This window comes from Diadema setosum, chromosome 3, assembly GCF_964275005.1.
Source record: "Diadema setosum chromosome 3, eeDiaSeto1, whole genome shotgun sequence".
NCBI lineage: Eukaryota > Metazoa > Echinodermata > Echinoidea > Diadematoida > Diadematidae > Diadema > Diadema setosum.
Window position 1 is genome coordinate 1,758,609 of NC_092687.1, and position 19,388 is coordinate 1,777,996.

At 39.1% G+C, this 19,388-nt stretch overlaps 1 protein-coding gene across 1 annotated transcript in view; it reads right to left on the reverse strand.

The window, feature by feature from the left end:
• Positions 1–15,036, reverse strand: part of LOC140226657 (2-amino-3-ketobutyrate coenzyme A ligase, mitochondrial-like) — a 113,126-nt gene extending 98,090 nt beyond the window's left edge. Inside the window, exons 1-6 of the mRNA XM_072307098.1 lie at positions 14,958–15,036; positions 10,854–11,098; positions 4,934–5,023; positions 3,234–3,453; positions 2,573–2,669; positions 1,315–1,484 (exon numbers count right to left, since the gene is read on the reverse strand). Coding sequence (XP_072163199.1) covers positions 1,315–1,484; positions 2,573–2,669; positions 3,234–3,453; positions 4,934–5,023; positions 10,854–11,098; positions 14,958–14,964 — 829 coding nt within the window. The 5' untranslated portion in view covers positions 14,965–15,036. The remainder of the gene's footprint in view (positions 1–1,314; positions 1,485–2,572; positions 2,670–3,233; positions 3,454–4,933; positions 5,024–10,853; positions 11,099–14,957) is intronic.
• Positions 15,037–19,388: the final 4,352 nt, after the last annotated feature.

The following is a 19,388-nucleotide window of genomic DNA, read 5'->3' on the forward strand; positions in this document are numbered from 1 at the left end:
ATACTGTGAAAGAAGAGATATTCTCAGCAAGAACATTTCGCGAATTGGAGCCAACAGCCTTTCTGGCCGCATAAAATTTTTGTGACTTGCGTCTGGCATCCAATGCATGTTGTGTAGGCAAGAAGTGTTGCATGCATTTTAATTTTGTGAATGTTGCCGCTTGCGAAATTCGCTTAATTAAAATGCACACAAACATTTCTCGTTTTACATTATGCAAACTTTATCATACAGTAGTAATGATAATAAAAAAATAATTGAAATCAACCAAAACTACAGAAATAATATTGTCTTTTTGCCACACTTACTCTCCAACACCAAATACACCTGAAATCAAATAGGTACCCACATTAGTCAGGTAGCCTCTATCATAATCCAACCCCACCCCCATCTACTTCCATTCCACCTCCCCCCCCCCCCCCTCCTCCCACGAGGCCTTTATTTCCATACACAACATCCTAGCATCCCTACAACCAAACAAAACTGCATCACATACACTATTGTATATCACACATATCCATATCGGTTAAACAGCCTCCATTTTAACCTCACCCCATTTCATCAACTTCCACCAATCCATCCCCCCGCCCTTTCAGTCCTTGTCTTCTACACATACAACGTACCTTACCCCTTATGGGAACCTGGTGCCCAGTGCATATCTTTCAACCAACTAATCCGCATCCAGCACCAAGCACATACCACCAAGTCATACAGTCTCTATCTTAACGTAACTACACCCAATCCCCATCTACTCCCCTCCTCTCCCCCACAACCGACCCGATCTTATTCTCAACCCCCTCCTCTCCCCCCCCCCCCCCATTAGCCCTCTTTACCACACATATCCTCTTAATTTCTTCCAACCAACCAACTAAACCACATCTAACATTAAACATGTACCATATTAATCAAACTGCCTCTATCCTAACCTCACCACACCCCAATCACTCCTACCTATCTCCCCCACCCATCATTTATACTTTTCCACACATACAATTAATTCTTTCATTCCTTCTTAATACCAATTTGTCCTCATCTGATATCAAACACATACCCACATTACTCTCAACCCCCCTCCTCCACCTACTTGTACATTAGCCATCTTTACCACACATATCCGTAAAATTTTTTGTAATCAACAAAACCACATCCAACATTAAACATGTACAAATCTGTACCATATTTGTCAAACAGCATACATGCGAGCCCCACCAATACTATCTACTCCAATCCACCTTCCCCCTCCCCTTTCCTCCCTCTCCTCCCTCCCACTAGTTCTTGCCTCCTACACAAATCATCCTAGCATCTCTTCCAACCCACCTGCTGCCCCACCCAGGGCTTTCCCCAAGGTGGAGTTGATGATGTGGCACCGCCCATCGATACCAAGGTGCTCCTCTGTGCCCCGCCCCGTCTCGCCGAGGAATCCCGTGGCATGACACTCGTCAATGAAGACCAGGGAGTTGTACTTGTCTGCCAGGTCACATATCTCCCTGGAAAGAGAGAATGACTGTATGACAATACTCGGTATTGCAAATACAGACACTCCAACCCCAAGCACCTTCTGATCTGGAGATTCTCCCACATGAAACCCCGAGTAAACTGGAGACTCCACTTGATATGAGCCAAGCGCACATCACGAGTGCGAAGCGCAAAGTCCCTAGGGCCTTTATGATGCGGCCACATCAATCCACGGTCCTGAAGCTTGAGGGTTCTAGATGCCCTCTCGTGCTATTTCAGGCTTATTTTTCAACATACAACGGTACTAAAAATCATATATTTTGGCTTGATAAAACTTCATTTCATATAAAAAAAAAAGGTGTTTGGGTGAGAGATACCGAGAATTGCTTACCAGCTTACTGCTACCACAGTATCTTTAATAACTACATTGGTGACAACTCAAGTGCTCTATAATCCAAAACAGGGCTTTTGAACAGATTGTCTGATTTTCCTCAAACTTCACTGATGTGTTCTTCAAATATTCTTGTATATTGATTAAATCCACACACCATAATTGGAGTGAATATTCCCTTGAATTCATAAAACTATGATTGTGAGTCTGAGTCATCAAGATCCCCACACCACATTTTTGCTGTTTGATGATGGACTTTCCTGCATATGATCTTTATCATTCATTGCTAATATTTCTTAAGGTAGAATGCACTATTCCTTATTATGTACGAATTATTAGTAGTGAAGTACTGCTGTTTATTTCAGATGCAGAATTCTCACAAGCCTAAAAATTCTTAATTCACACCTGATTATTAAAAGATATTATTTGCCATTGGGAGCAGTGATTTTAAAAAATGTTTGAGTCATCACATTTGATACATATGTGTAGGTCAGTTGTATCACAAAACATCCTACCATATAAGAGGACACACCTCCTTCGTGGAAAGCTACCCTGAGAAAGTTTTCAGCATGAGTCTTTTAAAAGGGTACCCCTTGCTCTCTCTTCTGGTTTTATTGCCAGAGGCAAGAAATTTTGTTCTCTGGATGTTCTCCCAACATTGTTGGGGTAAGGTCCATTAAAGCAGGGCTTAAGATGGGTTAATGAAGATGAAAACCATTTTGCACATACCTGAGAGGAGCAATGTCGCCATCCATGCTAAAAACACCGTCGGTGACGATGAGTCGCATTCGACAATTTTTTGATTCCTCCAGCTTCGCCTCCAAGTCTACAGGGATCATGAAAGAAAGGTGAACTGTCACGTTCTTACCACACAAACATAATACTAATGAACACGAGACTTTGCATTTGAGTCTGTATATGGTGACTGTGCATGTTGGATGAATTTAGTGGCAAGTCAGCAGTGCACCCAACTGGACAGAGCTACAAATTTCACATGCTTTCATTTACACGTTTTACAGACCATTTGATTGTGTGTGCCGATCAGTTTGTAGCATAGGTGTATACAGGAGCAATATGAGCCAAAAAAAAATCTGTACACACACACACACAAGGGGAGGATCCCAACAGTGAACCAAGTGTCGAAAGGGGCTGCCAGGGGAAACTGGAAGCCAAAGGGTTACAAACAAGTCAAACAAAATAGTTTACAACCAATTCTTTGACAATTAAAGGGTGGTAGGTTGTGGGTGTGGTGCTAGATGAAGGAATGGAGAAAATCAGATTTTAATTGATGTTTTACTGAATATTGCTACTTTGGTTGTAAACCGTAAAACGAGAACACGGTGCGTTCTATCAAACCTTCAGAGGAACAGACTGTAAACCGTCCACTAACCTTCCATGTTCATGTGTTTGTAACGCATCCGCTGCGCCTTGCACAGTCTGATGCCATCGATGATGGAGGCGTGGTTGAGCTCGTCGGAGATGACGGCGTCGTCCGGCGTGAGGAGGGCCTCGAAGATTCCAGCATTGGCATCGAAGCAACTCGCGTAGAGGATGGTGTCGTCACGACCATGGAAACGGGAAATCTTGTCTTCCAATTCCTTGTGAATGTCCTGAGAAACAAGAGTCAAAATTAGGATCATGGCTTACATGGATTTTGCTAGGTGATCTGGCATTACAGAGGATCATTTTCTATGCTCAGTATTTGGTAGTCCAGTGGGCTGTTTCATAAAGGATCCAAAAATATAAATAAAGTTAAGATCTACTTATAATTTTGGTATCCCATTGGTTTCCCTCTTCAGTTTTATTCAACATTAAAGGCAGAATTTACCATTTGCAGATGAAACAGAAACCCAGCATTAGTGCTTTAAAATAGTTGGAAAACAAACAACCACTGTAAAAATTTGAATAGGCAAAATCGATGTTAAGTATTTTTGAATATACAAAATGTGAACATTAGTTGTAATAAAAATGTTTCCAGACTAAACTGTATACAGTTACGGTTTATTGAGAAAAACACATACTTGTCTATCTCTTTATATGTTAGGCTTTATTGTGAAAATTTTATATGATGGAATGTTTTGTGGTACAACAGACCTACACATATGCATTAAATGTCATATCTTGAATTTTTTTAAAAGTCACTGTTCCCAAAGGTAAACAGGACCTTTAACCCTAACTAGGCCGGGCTATTTAGGTAGATGATAGAGCTGGGGGAGGGGGGGGGGGGGGGGGGGGGGGGGGAGGGGGGAGGGGGGAGGGAGGAGGGGGGAGGGGGAGGGGGAGGGGGGAGACTCGAAAGAAAAAAGTCATGAAACGTCGCAAGTCAGGATATCATTGCAAACACAAACAGCATATTATCATTTTAAGTTGATCAACATTAATTTCAAGACTGACTTTCAAAAAATTCTTTTATGAAACACCCTAATAAAAATAACACGAAACTGTTGGTATTCTTTTTCTAGGAAACTCTGAAAACACATGCACAAAAAAAAAAAAAAAAAAAAACTAGGGCACAATGTATATAGATCCCTCCAGAACTCAAGCAAGAGCAGGAATGCCAACAAAGTTGGTCAGAACTAAAGGGTCCTACGTGTTGGATGGCAACCTGTAATCGCAACAACTTGAATCGAGATAGCCTAATCTATGGGGATCTACATGGATATGGCAGGAAAAAGAGATGAAATGAAGGGGAAAATATTTTTTTCTTTTAAAGTAGTGGTGGAAAACAAGAAGATGTAGAAGAAGAAGTAGAAGTAGATGAAGAAGGAGAAGGAGAAGAAGAAAAAAGAAAAAGAAGAAGAAGTTGAAGAAGAAGATGACGATGATGATGATGAAGATGATGATAAGTAAGATGAAGCAGAAGATGAAGAAGAAAGAGAAAAAGAAGAAGAAGAGGAGGAGGAAGAAGAATACGTGCTGAGAAGAAGAAAGGAAGAGAATGCAGTGGAGAGGAAGAGCAACTGAGATAGAGGTGAAGGAAAGAGAGATCATGGAGGAGGAAGAGGTGACTGAAGAAAAGAACCTGGTTGGAAAAGAGGAGGAAAAGAAAAAGAGCATAGATAAAAGGTTTGTAAGTTAAATATTATTCACCTGTGTGCCACAAATGAACCTGACTGAACTAAGTCCTGCGCCGTAGTCATCTAGGGCCTTCTTGGCAGCATCCACAACTTCAGGGTGACTCTGGAAAGAAACATAATGACACAACATACAGTTACAACTTAAACAAACAAACAAACAAACAAGTAACCCTCGAACAAATCATGTTCCCTAAAAAAATAACGTCAAAATTGAAGAGACTCAGCTAAACATTACGAATAATGATGCTGCGTCTTTTGATTATTATTTTGTCTAGTCAGTGCTAGATTAAAAACAAAAACTTACCTTTCATTTCAGCACTATACTGATAAAATACCAAACCAATGTTGCTTTTTTTCCACTTGCAAAAGTGCTTCAGTAGGTAGATCTATCCCCACCCCCCCCAAAAAAAAATAGTAAATGAACAAAAAATCTCTTCCACTTGAGCCCTCTGTAGATCGTTCCTTTTAGCCGCATAACATCTGACTTCAAGCCTCTAAAATGTTAGAAATACGAAGTGATTTTTAGACTGGTCACTAATTTCTGGTGATTAAAGATCCTGTGTCTCTCCCAAATGGTTAACTTTTCTATCAATCTCTTTTTAATTTGTGCAGATTTAATGAATTGTGCAGCAAGTTCCATCTAATCTTTATCCAAAATAAGATATGAAGAGAGAATTAAGAGCTGCCAATTTGATGATAAAATGATGATCTATTTCAGCAGCAAAGTTCCAGCAGGAGTTGGTGGCTTATCTAAGGTTAAAGGAATGGTATAGTTTAGGATGGGATGACACTTCAGCTTTCTAATGTTTTTTTTGAAGATTTTTTTTCTTTGAGATAATGGGAAACATTTTATGAAATAGGAAAGAGCAATTGTAAGGGGAATTCAAGGTTTATTATTTCATGAAAATTGGCTTTGAAATGGCTGAGATATCCATAACGAAGTGATCCTAAAAATCATAAAATGATCTTGTGCTCGCCTCCACGGCTGACACACTCATTTTGGTGCTCTGATTTCTATGTCATTTTCTCATTACTAACTGTTGGTTTCAGTCTGCATTTGTTACAATCCACCATAAGAATGTTTGGAGCATTTGCTGGACAATTTTAAAAGCATCAACTCCAGCAACGTACCTGTAAATGTGGAGGAAATTTCCTCACTTGTAAGTGCAGAAGGACTGGCAGACATCTTGCTGTATACCGAGCATGTTCAATCAACCGAGAGCAGCTCAGAAGAAGGTCAATGAGCCCGGGGACTCATCAAGCACCCCCTTCTGAATCCCGATTGCACCTGTTGGAGCTCACACTCGTGAGGGAGGATTTTCAGTGTCAACTTGAATGAGAAACTTACCCAACAATGAAAGCAGCGCTATTGTTCCTGTTGCCCCTTCTCTCCATTGGAATTTGTGTGAATACAACAAGGATTTCTGTGACTCTCTACAAACCCTTGGATGCATCACTACACAAACGGACATGTATACTTGTTCCCAGCAAATATGTGGGGAAAAGGGTCCTCTACACCGCCAACTCTACCGCCACTTTCCGCTCATTACTTCTCCAGTGTGGCGATGTCAATCCCAACCCCGGTCCTTTGCCTGAAACATCTAAGGATAGACTGAAATATTCATGTGAGTACCTACGTAGCAAACGAGATCAGTGTAGAGATATGAAGGTATCGCCTCAAACATGGAAGGTCATAACAGATCTAGTAATCAATTCTAAACCTAAATCACACAGGGGGAAGCGTGGTGGTAAATCAACAAAAATGTCCTCCTCCCCTGAAATCTCGTGCACAAGTCTCGATGTTGGCCAAAAGATTCCAGTGATCCATAGATCGAGAGGAGGAAAGAGCTATCCCCCTCAACAACACCGCAAAAGGAAACAATTCCTCACTAACATTGATACTCACCACTCTCATCATCAGTTTTGTGTAAAAGGATATGATCTGCCTACAGTGTTACTGTCAAATGTGCGGTCTCTACATAATAAGTTGGATGATCTCACGATTGTGGCCACATATAATAATGCAGATGTTATCGCCCTGACAGAGACATGGTTTGACCCACTGACACCTCTGGAGCAATATTCCTTACCTGACTGCTCTCTCTTCTCTAATCACCGGAGTGGACGACCTGGAGGTGGAGTAGCAATATACGCTAAGCACCATCTTAAACCAAGTCTTCTGTCTGTCAAAATACCAGATAACATTGAAACTATATGGTTACATCTGAGACCGCCACATTTACCTCGGCAGTTATCTAGTCTCATCGTCTGTGTCGTATACTACCCCCCTCGCCATCCATATGCTGAACAATATATTGATCATTTGATATCTACAAGTGATGCACTGATGTTACAGTATCCTGAAGCGGGAATATCATTCATGGGGGATTTCAACGATTTGAATCTTGAAATGATCCTCGCTAATAACAAATTTACCCAAGTAGTGATGGAACCCACCAGAGGAAACAATGTTTTGGATAAGATCGTGACCAATCATGCCAATCTTTACTCTCATGTTCAAGTTATCTCTCCTATTGCAGCCAGCGATCATAATTGTGTTCTTTGGATCCCAGCCAACCGATCACGTCCACAAAATACAACAAAGAAAAGAGTCGTACGTCCCCTAAAAGATAGTGGATTGAGGTCTTTTGGAGATTGGATTGCTCACCATACTTGGGAAGAACTTGCGCAGATTGATGATCTTTCCAAAAAGTGTGATGTGCTCTTGGAAAACATTCGCTCTCGTCTTGACACTTACCTTCCAACAAAGACCATCCGGCTGCACAAATCAGATAAACCATGGGTTACCGCTAAAGTCAAAACTTTTATACGTCGCAGGCAGACAGCTTTTGCTAGTAAACAATTATCTCTGTGGCGCCATCTAAGAAACAAAACACTACGAGAAATAACAAAAGCAAAAAATCGTTATTACAACACCAGAATTCGCGATCTGAAGGCAAGAGATCCTGCATCATGGTATAGACAAATAAAACTCATCACACATGGTGCACAAGATGATACTACCATCCACATTCCAGACAATGATACAGCTGATGACGTGTCAATTGCCAATTATATCAATGAATATTTCTGTTCGATAGCAGCTGACTTACCTTCACTGGACAGAAGCAGGTTACCAGCCTTCCTTCCAGCCCAACATCAGTGTCCTATAGTACGGCCTTGGGAGGTGTATAAAATCTTGAGCACATTAAACCAGGGAAAGGCGAGCATTACAGGAGACCTACCTGTACGGATCCTGAGAGAATTCGCTTGTGAATTAGCTTCTCCCCTTGCTGATATTTTGAATGCTTCTTTCCGAAAGGGTGTAGTACCACATCAGTGGAAATGTGCTGAAATAGTTCCGATCCCCAAGTGTGTATCCCCCACTGTACAGGATTTGCGCCCGATAGCTCTCACAAGTTATTTTGCAAAAACTGCGGAATCGTTCATTGCTAAATGGTTAGTTGAAGACATAGCTCAGCATACTGATCCCAACCAGTACGGAAATCGGAAAGGCCTGTCAACAAATCACTACCTCATCCAGTTGCTTCACCAAATACTGACAAATGCTGAAAATTCAAAGGCGATATCAACGATTGTTTTGACCGATTTTTCTAAAGCATTCGATAACATAGACCATAACATCCTCGTACAGAAGATGCTTGACATGAATGTAAGACCCTGCCTTGTTTCTTGGATCGTGAGTTTTCTTGAATTTCGTCCTCAGTGTGTTAAGTACCATGGAAAGCTATCTGACTGGAAAAACATAAATGCAGGTGTCCCCCAGGGCACTAAACTTGGGCCAATTTTATTTCTGATAATGACCAATGATGTATGTTCAAATGTGTCAGTCCAGCATTGATTTTAAAGTATGATATGACTTTGATTGAGAGTAGGAAAATGACTCAACCATCCAACATGCAGCATGCTTTGGATGAAATTAGCCAGTGGACCAGACACAACAATATGAAACTGAACCCCTCAAAGTGTGTATCAATGACAATAACTTTTTGTAAAAACCCTCCTCTGCATAATGCTTTGTTCATTGCAGACGTTGAACTAGGTACTGTTACCCAGACAAGGATATTAGGTGTTGTGATTCAATCAAACTTGAAATGGGATGGTCATGTTACTGAGGTTCTAAAAAAGTGCAACAAAAAGTTATACATGCTTCGCTCCCTCAAACGTTTCCACCTCCCCACAGCTGATTTAGTTACTGTATACTCAGGATACATACGTCCTGTTCTTGAGTATGGCTGCCCAGTGTTCAGTGGCTCCCTCACAAAGAAACTTGAAAGTCAGTTGGAAATGATTCAGAAAAGAGCCTGCAGAATAATATTAGGCAAAAACTACACATCGTACATTACAGCTCTTGAAACCTGCAAGTTGGGCACTTTAGCTGAAAGGAGAAGACAGCTGAGTCTAGAATTTGCTTGTCGGATGGTTAAAAACCCGCTCGTATCCCACTGGCTACCTGCTAAACACCAAGGGCATCAATACACATTGCGTTCGAACACAAGGTACCAGCAATACAAATGTAAAACAAAACGGTTTCAGGACAGTGCAATTCCATATTTCATTAATCTACTGAATAATAAAGATTAGAAGTTTTTATGCATTTGTATATAAAGTAGCATTTCAAGTATGATGTTTTCCGGCTGTATGTTCATCAGTCTATTTGCCTGTGTTGCTTTTGATATGGTATTATTTGTAATAGAAAAATATATTGCGGATTTGAGTAAATGACCGGATATTTGGTACATATGAAGTAATAGTGAGAATTTAACTGATCTTATCAGTTTTTGAGCCATAATTTTTTATGATTGTTATAGCAGAGACGGGTAGATTTCGCTTTTCTTTTTTTTTTAATTTCGGATATTGTTTTGTTATAAAGAAAAACAATGAGTGTGGATTGAGTTGATCTCTTTCTCATTTCAGATTTTGATTTGAGATATAGTTTCTTTTTTTCTAATGGATGTAGTTTTTTGATATGTAGGCCTAAAAGATATGTTTTATTTATGTTGAAGGATGAGCTGTCATGATGATAATAATTGTTTAAAAGAAAAGAAAGAAATACTGTTTATTTTATTGAAATTTGGCACACGTGATTAATGTGATGTGTAGGTGTGATCCTTTTAAAATTAAGATTAATATATGTAGATGAAATAGTAATGGACATTTTTTAATGATTAGTTGTGTAATGATATGTTGACAGTGAATTTTTTCCCTTTTCCTCATTTCTTCTTTTTTCGTTTTTCTTTTCTTTTTGAAAAAGTAATCTGAGTATTGATGGGCTGGTACCCTCACTGATTTTATTATCAGTTGTAATAGTAATGATTTTTTTTATTCAGTGTTGAGCAGTGTTGCCATGTTGACAGGATATTTTTTATCTCCTTTTTCTTCTTGTTTTTGTAAAAGCAATTTCAGAATTGATTGGGCTGGTACCCTCATAGATTGATCACTTCTTGTGATTTACCACATGTGACCACTGTAACATTTGTTCTTTTTTATGTCATGTCCTTATATCATTGTTTGTACAGAGCACCGAAATAATCTGCCTATTTTTATAACTATGATTGTAAAACATGTGCAATTCAGCCTTTGGCTGCCAGACATGATTTCTAATAAAACCTGTTCAATCCTAATAAATCCCACCTTTTACTAGGAATTGTTTAAGTGGTTTTATTTTGTTTATAGATATCTCGTCGATTCAAAACTGATTGTCATCAAATAAAATTTGAATTCCGCATAGAATTCTATGCTCTTTTAAAATATTTCATAAAGTAGTTTCTAAGTATCTCACAAAAAAAAAAAAAAAAATATAGATAAATAAATGCTGTTAAATCCTCATTGCAACCAAGTCTATACCATCCATTTATTAGATATGACACACAGATTTATTCACAGAGCTTAGTTTCCTCCACCAGACTCACTGATAATCCAAGATAATTGTTGGCGCAGAAGTTCAGGATCTTCCCGGAGGAGCCCTCCACGCGGATGTCAGCTGCTTGCCGTGTTGTAATCACGCGCTCCGGCTTGTACGTGCCCGCCTCATGGATGGCCTCCATCACCTCGTTCATAGCGTTACCGAGGACAGCCACGGGGGCAGTGCTCTGGTGACGGGCGGCCGTTCGGCTAATGAGGAGCCCGCCTTGCAGATATCTGGACATTCTCTGGGCTGGTGGCACAATGTGAGGAAGAGCAAAGAACACGATACTTATACACCGATTATGAATTTGACATCATGATCAGGAACCAGACACCACACTATACCATGAGTAGGGAATTTATATTCATTTTACACATTATTACATAATCATGGTAATAACAAAAAAATATGGATGCGTGGTTTATTTTCCAGGCCAGGTACAAAGGGTTAAAAAATAGAGCAAAATCTGTACCCTTAAGCTAGTTTGCTAGTTACTTTAATGGGATGGTACAGTATTGGTGGAGATGAGAATTGGGCTTTTAACTTTTTGCGATACCAAGAAAATACTTATGATATAGTACGAGGGATACCATTTGAAGAGGAATTCAAAGTTTATTTGATGAAAATCGGGTTTGGCATGACTGAAACATCGAAAAACAAAGTAAAACAAAGCGATCGTAATAAAGTGTGGGTCCCACAATTTATTAGAATCGCTCTGTTTTTTGGATATCTCAGCCATTTCAAAAGCAATTTTCGTCAAATAAACGTTGAATTCCTCATAGAATTACATGCTCTTTCATATTTCATAAGATGTTTTTCATTATCTTACCAAAAAATGTTAGAAACCTGAAATTAGGTCTCAACCAAAACTGTACGATCCCTTTAAGAATTAATCATAAATTTCATGAAACTGATTGGAACATGAAACTAAATTGTTGCTTATTGTGACTTGTTACTTCAAAACGTATTCTCACACACTAGTGTTAGTATTGTGAAGTAATTTAGCCTTCTTTCATTGTCTTAAGACCATTTCGTTCATGTGATTGTATTTGTACTGTAGGCCTAACCGTTACTGCTATGGTATGCATGCTAGACGTAGAATCTAACTGTTGTGTTACACTTTCAGTGGACCAGTCTATACACATAACAGCACAGTGGCCCTGCATCTGTCGCTGGTGCTGCGCACGCACGGGGTCTGGCAGGTAGAGCTAGGTCCTAAAGTATACAGGGTACTAGATCTCGCGCAGGGACTTAATGGTCGCGCATAGCGTAACTGCGTATTGACCGATTCTGTGACGCGCTATGTGTATTTTTGGCATGGGCAGCGCCAATACGCGGTGTCTCAGCCGACCCCCCCTTCCCACTCCCCACCCCTCTCCCTACATTAGCACGCGCGCAGAATGAAAAACTGATGCATGGTTGTTTTAGCCAATGGGCGTCTCGTACTGAGTGCGCGAATGCTTGCTTAGTGCGCAAACCTTTTGTTACAAGTGCGCGATAAACATGTTGCCCGGGGGGTGGGGGAGAGCAGGGGGGGTTGGCTGAGACACCGCAATTTGAGCTCATGGCTGCGCCCAGTGCCATAAAATGTCTGCTGCCCTCAACAAACCTGAATCGGTCAATAGCAAGCAATATCACACGTAGGACTAAGCGAAAAATTTGCCGATATGCCCATGGAATAAACATAGATGTCTACTGACAACCGCTAAACATGAGAATTACCAGGTACAGGAAGCAGGTAAGAAATTTTGATTTCAAACAAATTTTTCACTAAATTTCCATTTTTTTCGAACAAATTTTTCACTAAATTTCCAATTTTTTACCTTGTAATTTACCTACCTTAGCAAAGTTAAAATCTTTTTTAAGGTTGTTGTAGCCTAACATTAGACGCATCGTCTCGCTTGTCTCGTTCGTATGATCGTAGCCGATAGAATTCGTAATTATTTTGTTCGATCGATCGTTTATAATATTCTACAAAAGCCGAAGCACGTTACAGCCGCAGAGAGGGGCAGACACTTTCACACATGAAACTACATAACTTGTTAGATATATGTCTAATAAGTTATTAGGCCTAACCGTAACGTTATCTGGTTAGGCCTATATAGGTGGTCTCTAGTTCTAGGGCAGCTGCCCTGAGATTAAAGAAATTGAACTCATAACGTTAAAATTAAGTCCGACATACAACATACAAACGGCGACAGCGCACTACTCCGTCATTGATTTGTATCATCAGAAGATTCTGGGAGGTGATTTTTCTGCATTTTCGTGATATTTATTGAGAAATTCATGTACGATTGTGGAATAATTTCTATTATAAGAGCATCACAAATTTTCGTGCGCGATATCTAGACCCCTCAACCATGTGCTACGTGTAGGGTTTACTAGCAGCGGATCCCCTAGCAGCAATGGTGCCTAGCCCGACCAGACGCTGTTTCTACGCTACGTACAGTAAGGGCACCGGTTTTCGACACTTTAGCACATTTCCTTGTTTACCATCAATACTGCACCGTTTTACCTCGGAATTTCGATATGAAGTTGAGCTACAAAGGCCAATAATAACATGCCTTAAACGAATTCCCATTTGAATGCACTCGCGTTCAATTTTTAAGCGATTTCCGTCACGCCGTCGCTGGCATCAGATTTCGACACCCAGCATCATTTTTCGACACAATCACAGCGCGCATCACACAGAAATCACATGGCGCGTACAGTACGCGTACACTGCATTGTGGACGCAAACTAGCAATCATACTGGCGCAAGAACTTGTTGTTTCCTCTATAACGTGTCTTGATATGGGAATGTCGAAATCTGGTGCCACATTCTCAAAGCCAACTCTTTCTACAAGTTTGCTCATTTATCACGAATTCAGCCATGAAATTACTTAAGACGATTATGAAATCAAACATCAAGATTTGGCAAACAAACTGATACTAAAGCAAGATAACCGGCACGGGTGAATTTAATTTTACGGCGATGTATACAAAATGCGTCATATTGTTTTAACCTCTAAAAATGGCTGACATTAACATTTCTGCTGACACTGTGTTGCTTTTCTCCTGAGTATTCTACAGGCCTCGAATTTCGCCAGTTTTAGGGACAGGCAATTTTTTGGTTTTAGGGGCACTCTCTCTCAAAATTTTGAAGGGCAGCAAGGAAAAGTTGCAGTAAGCATGGTAATTTTGAGAGAGGCATTGCGGCAAGTAGATAGGGCATTGCGGCAAATTGCCTTTTGCCTCCTGGATAATTCGAGGCCTGATTCTACCGTCGGATTATGATTACAAGTGACAAACGGTGTTGGCAGTGCCAACGGTGTTAATATAAGACTAGAAATGCAATTGATAACTTGGTTGATTGCTGAAGTCAGACGTTTGTATTAAGTATAAAATTGGCAAAATCGTGAAATAGGCCCCACCGCAGTGCGCGTGCACCCGTGCGTTAGCAAGCAAGGTTAGGTTAGGGTTAGGGTTTAGGGTTAGGTAGGGTTGTATTTATGGTTAAATTGGCCATTAAATTAGTCAAGGGACATTAGGGAGTCCTTCCCAGAATAAAAAGTAGAAGACCAAAGAAAAAAACGGGAGAAAGGGAGGACGAAAGATGCTATGCTGTGGAAATCGGCCCCACCGCCGTATGCATCTCGCGTAAACGCCGTTTGATGGGGCCGCATTCACGAGTATTATACTGTGGAAGAAAGCCCCACCGCCGTGCTTATCTACCGATGAACGCCACACGGTGGGGCTGAATTCACGAGTATAAACAGGCGAGCCGCCGTAGTATTTGTACGGACACGCAGTGGTGGGGCCTACTTCACGAGTATGCCATAAAAGGCATTTTATAAGAATTATCTGCTGGATGTCGAAATCTGGGTCCTGTTGAAAACTGGTGCACTAACGGTACAGCGACTGGGCTGTGAATGGTGCCTAGATTCTGTGCATGTTCAATGTGCCACACGAAACACCGTGCGACATAAATTGGACGGGGTTTCCGCGTTTAGTCACACTAACCAAATATCTTTATCGCAAACTTCTTGTCAAAACGAAGCTACAAATACATGCATAAGAGTGAATACCATTTGGTCACCTTAGAGTTTATTTTAGATCGGGTACTTACTCAACATTTTAGCCAATCAAAACTCCAATAACAGACGAGCCCCCTATACTAATGCCTCCAATCTTTCCTTATGAAATTGATGTTTGCTGCCCTCTAATGCTGATTATTAGTAACGTACATTTCAAGGAAAAAAAAAAATGGTACGCGAATTCGCGGTCATGCCTGTGAGCAATATAGTTTGTAGGCATGCATAATTGAACTTATTGTGTACAAAGCATGCAAGAAAAACAAAACAAAAGAAAAATGTACAATAATTTACTTCACTTCAAGTTCTTGCCATGACTAAAAATTGTTTATTAACAAAAATAACGCAATATAAACACTCACTTAGAAAAAAAAAAAAAAATCGGCCGGGTGTGCAATGGAAGATATCGATAGAGAATCCCGACAAAGTGGAAACATGGAGGAGAAAAAAAAAAGTTTGCGTATGATAATATTATCATTTTATGGTCCTATTGCAAAACAAGTTTCTCCATTCTTGTCGAGATGAGATACTTGAGATTTAAGCTGCTAAAGACAATGAAAGTGTTGGATATGTTTCATCATAGCTTCAATAATCTTCCTTGTATATTTAACAAGACTAGTGAGGTTTCATTGGCAAGGTTTTATTTTGCTCTATATTGTTATTATTTGAAGACTCTGTTCGCGAAAACCGATAAGTTCATTTTTGAAGATTTTGAAGTACGGTCTCTGTCATCAAGTACAAAATAATACATTTTAAATGATATATCGGTCACTACATATAAAGGTATATTTTTGAAGTTCTGGTCAAAAGAAGCAAAAATTTTCTTATTATTCTTTTTATTTTTCTTGACCTTTAATCGCAAATATCTCCATTTGGCAAAGGAATATGGACTTATCGGTTTTTGTGAACAAACTCTTCATTTTGATAATGAAGTTTATGTATTTGAAACAATTTTAATTCAGTTAATCCATTATGTGATCAATCTCTTATATGAAGAGGGTTTTTATGCAAAGTGAGAAAAGCGCCATCTTGTTTACATTTCAAAGTAAGTCCATTTATCAGATGGATCAAAATCAACCTTTTTCCATCAAGCAGTAATAGGCCTATAACCTCACTTGTGACATATTATTCTAGAAGTTATGATTAAAAAGATCCTGTATTTCTTCTTATTTTCCTTGTTTTTAGCAGCTTTAATCACAAATATCTCTCTCAACAATGGTCCAGGAGTTAGCTCGTTTCGCAATAAAACCTTTCATTATTTTATACTTATAGAATCGAAATCTCTATATCATTATTAATATTGTTATAACGTCCTCACAGTAATATTCGTAGCTTGACCTCACACCAAAAGGATTAAAATGCAATGATGCAATGCAGTCTGGGGCTTGTTTTATAAAGAGTTGCGATTGATCTTATTTTTATATGCTCGATTTATTTGATTATTGATATATAACTTTCAGTAGATTGAGCCCTCTTGCGATCAATCGCAAAGTTGTTTATGAAACGCAATTTGGGATTAATTGCAACTTACGCTCAATCTTTATGAAATAGGCCCCTGGAAACGTACTATTCAATTCAAATTCAAAGGTTTTATTTTCACTTCTTTCAACAGAATGTACAAAAAAATATAGATTCGACATGCGTTTGAAGGAATGATACATAGATAGCAAAGAATAACATTTGTCAATAATCATTACAAAATTAGGCATTTTTCATACAGACATAATACATTCTGCGAAAAAAAGTGGAGGTACCCACTCAAAAGACTATGCTTGTACAACGTGGGCACCTCACAGGAGGAAAAAAAAGGAAAAAAAAAAACTATCGGCTAAGACAATCCGTCCCAGGTTACTCTTTGATTTACCTGAAGCCTATCTCTCTGAAAAAGAAGAGTGAAAATATTCACTCTTGAAGGAGTGAATAACAAAAAAGATTGAGTGAGTTTCAAGGGAAACTGTGAGAGTGAACAATTTCATTTTCACTCATTTTGGAGTGACCTCAGGGATCACCTCAAATCTTCGAGTGATCCCTGAGTGAGGTCACTCCCAAAATGAGTGAAAATGAACATTTTCACTCAAATTCACTCCAATTTCACTCGAAACTCAGTCTTTTCTGTTATTCACTCCTTCAAGAGTGAATGTTTTCACTCTTCTTTTTTTTTTTTTTTTTTTTTTTTTTTTTTTTTTTTTTTTTTAGAGAGAGAGAGAATATAAACACTTTGACACGTCGACTTCGATGTCACAAGTCTATAGGTGATTGGACATATCGGCAGCGAGGCGTAAGCCTATTAATATAGGCCCAAGATATTAAGAGTTTCATCCCGAAATAGGCTGAGCGCCATTTTAACATAGGGCCTATGAACTGTAAGTCCATCATGAGCGAAATGAATTCTTCTCAAAACATATACCTCACCTTGTGCAACATTAGGAATATTCTTGAATTTATAATGATAAATATCTTGTATTTTCTTATTTTTGTTGTTTTAGCAGCTTTATCGCATATTAGGCCTATCTCAACTTGACAAGAATGGATCTGATTCGATTTTGCCATAAAACTCGCGTATTTAATGATAAGATCGAGTGAAAATATTCACTCTTGAAGGAGTGAATACAAAAAAGAGTGAATTTAGATTGAAATAGGAGTGAATTTTGAGTGAAAATGTTCATTTTTTTTTCACTCATTTTGGAGTGACAAGGGATCACTCGAAGATTTTGGAGTGATCCCTGCGATGGGCACTACATATTCTTAAAGGTACATTTTTTGAAATTATGGTCAAAAGAAGCAAATATTTTCTTATTATTCTCTTTATTTTTCTTGACCTTTAATCGCAAATATCTCCATTTTGCAAATATGGACTTATCGGTTTTTGCGAACAAACTCTTCATTTCTTTTAAAGTAAGATAGAATATGGCATGTTGAAAAGATGCCGTTTTATTGGGAATGTTCGACTCCACGGAGGAGGACTAACATAAGGCCTTGACAGGAGATCTTCCAGGGACCTATTTCAGGTATTACTTGCATAATAATCTATGCATAACATTATGATCCATTGTTTTATATAAAACCTGTAGTCATTAACCATTTTATCATTTTTGAATGATGATAGAATGAACTTAAAGGGAAGATAAACCCCAAGAGCAATGTGGATTGAGTGAAAGCAGCAACATTAGTAGAACACATCAGTGAAAGTTTGAAGAAAATCGGACAATCGATGCAAAAGTTATGAATTTTTAAAGTTTTGATGTTGGAACCGCTGGGTGAGGAGACTACTAGAGGTTATGACGTATGAGTGGACAACAATACCAAGAAAATATAAAGAAAATTCTGCAAAAATCCATTTTTCATGAAAATTACAAATTCCATCAACTTGATATTGACATATGTTAAGGGTAGCAATTATTCCCCCTGCTTTCTGAAAGCGATTGGTCCATTGCTCTTTCATGAATGTAGAAAAGTGAATATTTGTTGAATTTCCTTTATATTTTCTTTGTATTGTTGTCCACTCATACGTCATACCCTCTAGTAGTCTCCTCACCCAGCGGTTCTAACACCAAAACTTTAAAAATTCATAACTTTTGCATCGATTGTCCGATTTTCCTCAAACTTTCACTGATGTTTTCTACTAATGTTGCTGCTTTCACTCAATCCACATTGTTCTTTGGGTTTACCTTCCCTTTAAACAAGGATTCCTTCGAAGTAGCAACCCTCCACTACATCCAAAAGCAACACTGCTTCCAACAGTTACTTCTCTCTCCGCGCTATCAACAGTGCCCAGCGCACACCCTGTCCGGTTGGGCATTGGACAGTAACATAGAAGAAGAAGAAGAAGAAGGAGAAGAAGAAAGAAGAAGAAGAAAAAAAAAAGAAGAACAAGAACAAAAAAAAAGTTCCGTCACTAAACCTTCAAGCATTCAAATTATCATAAATTTTGTATAGGTCCTCAGAAGATCAGAAGAAAAAATAAACAAATAAACGAAACAAAATCTGTAAATGCGTAGATTAAAAGAGACGTGAGTAAAGAAGCTTGCTATTTTCATCTCCCCTTTAGGATCTTTACCAGATTACCATAGGAACTTGGTCGGTCGACAGCCATGGACCACGACCCCGCCAGGGACCTTAGGCCTATACCTACCATATATACGTCAGCGATCACCGCACGGGTCCGGATGTCGCAGCCGCTGGCCGGCCATGCGTGGTGATAATGAGGAATGCTGCCATCTGCGGTCTTTGTGTGACAAACGTCGTCTGCTTGAGCTGTTTTTCGCCACAACAGCATAAAACTTTGGTTGTGTTATCAATTTGAACTTCGATCTTGTGTTGTTTATCAGATCATTTCGCTTGTCATGTATGATAGTTTTTGCCTATTCTTCTTCTTTAGTTACGTTCATAAGTTCATTTTGTGTTTGTTTCTGTTCGTTTTGTCTTTTACGTGTTTGTAATATTATAACTTGTTTGTAGTCCAGTTC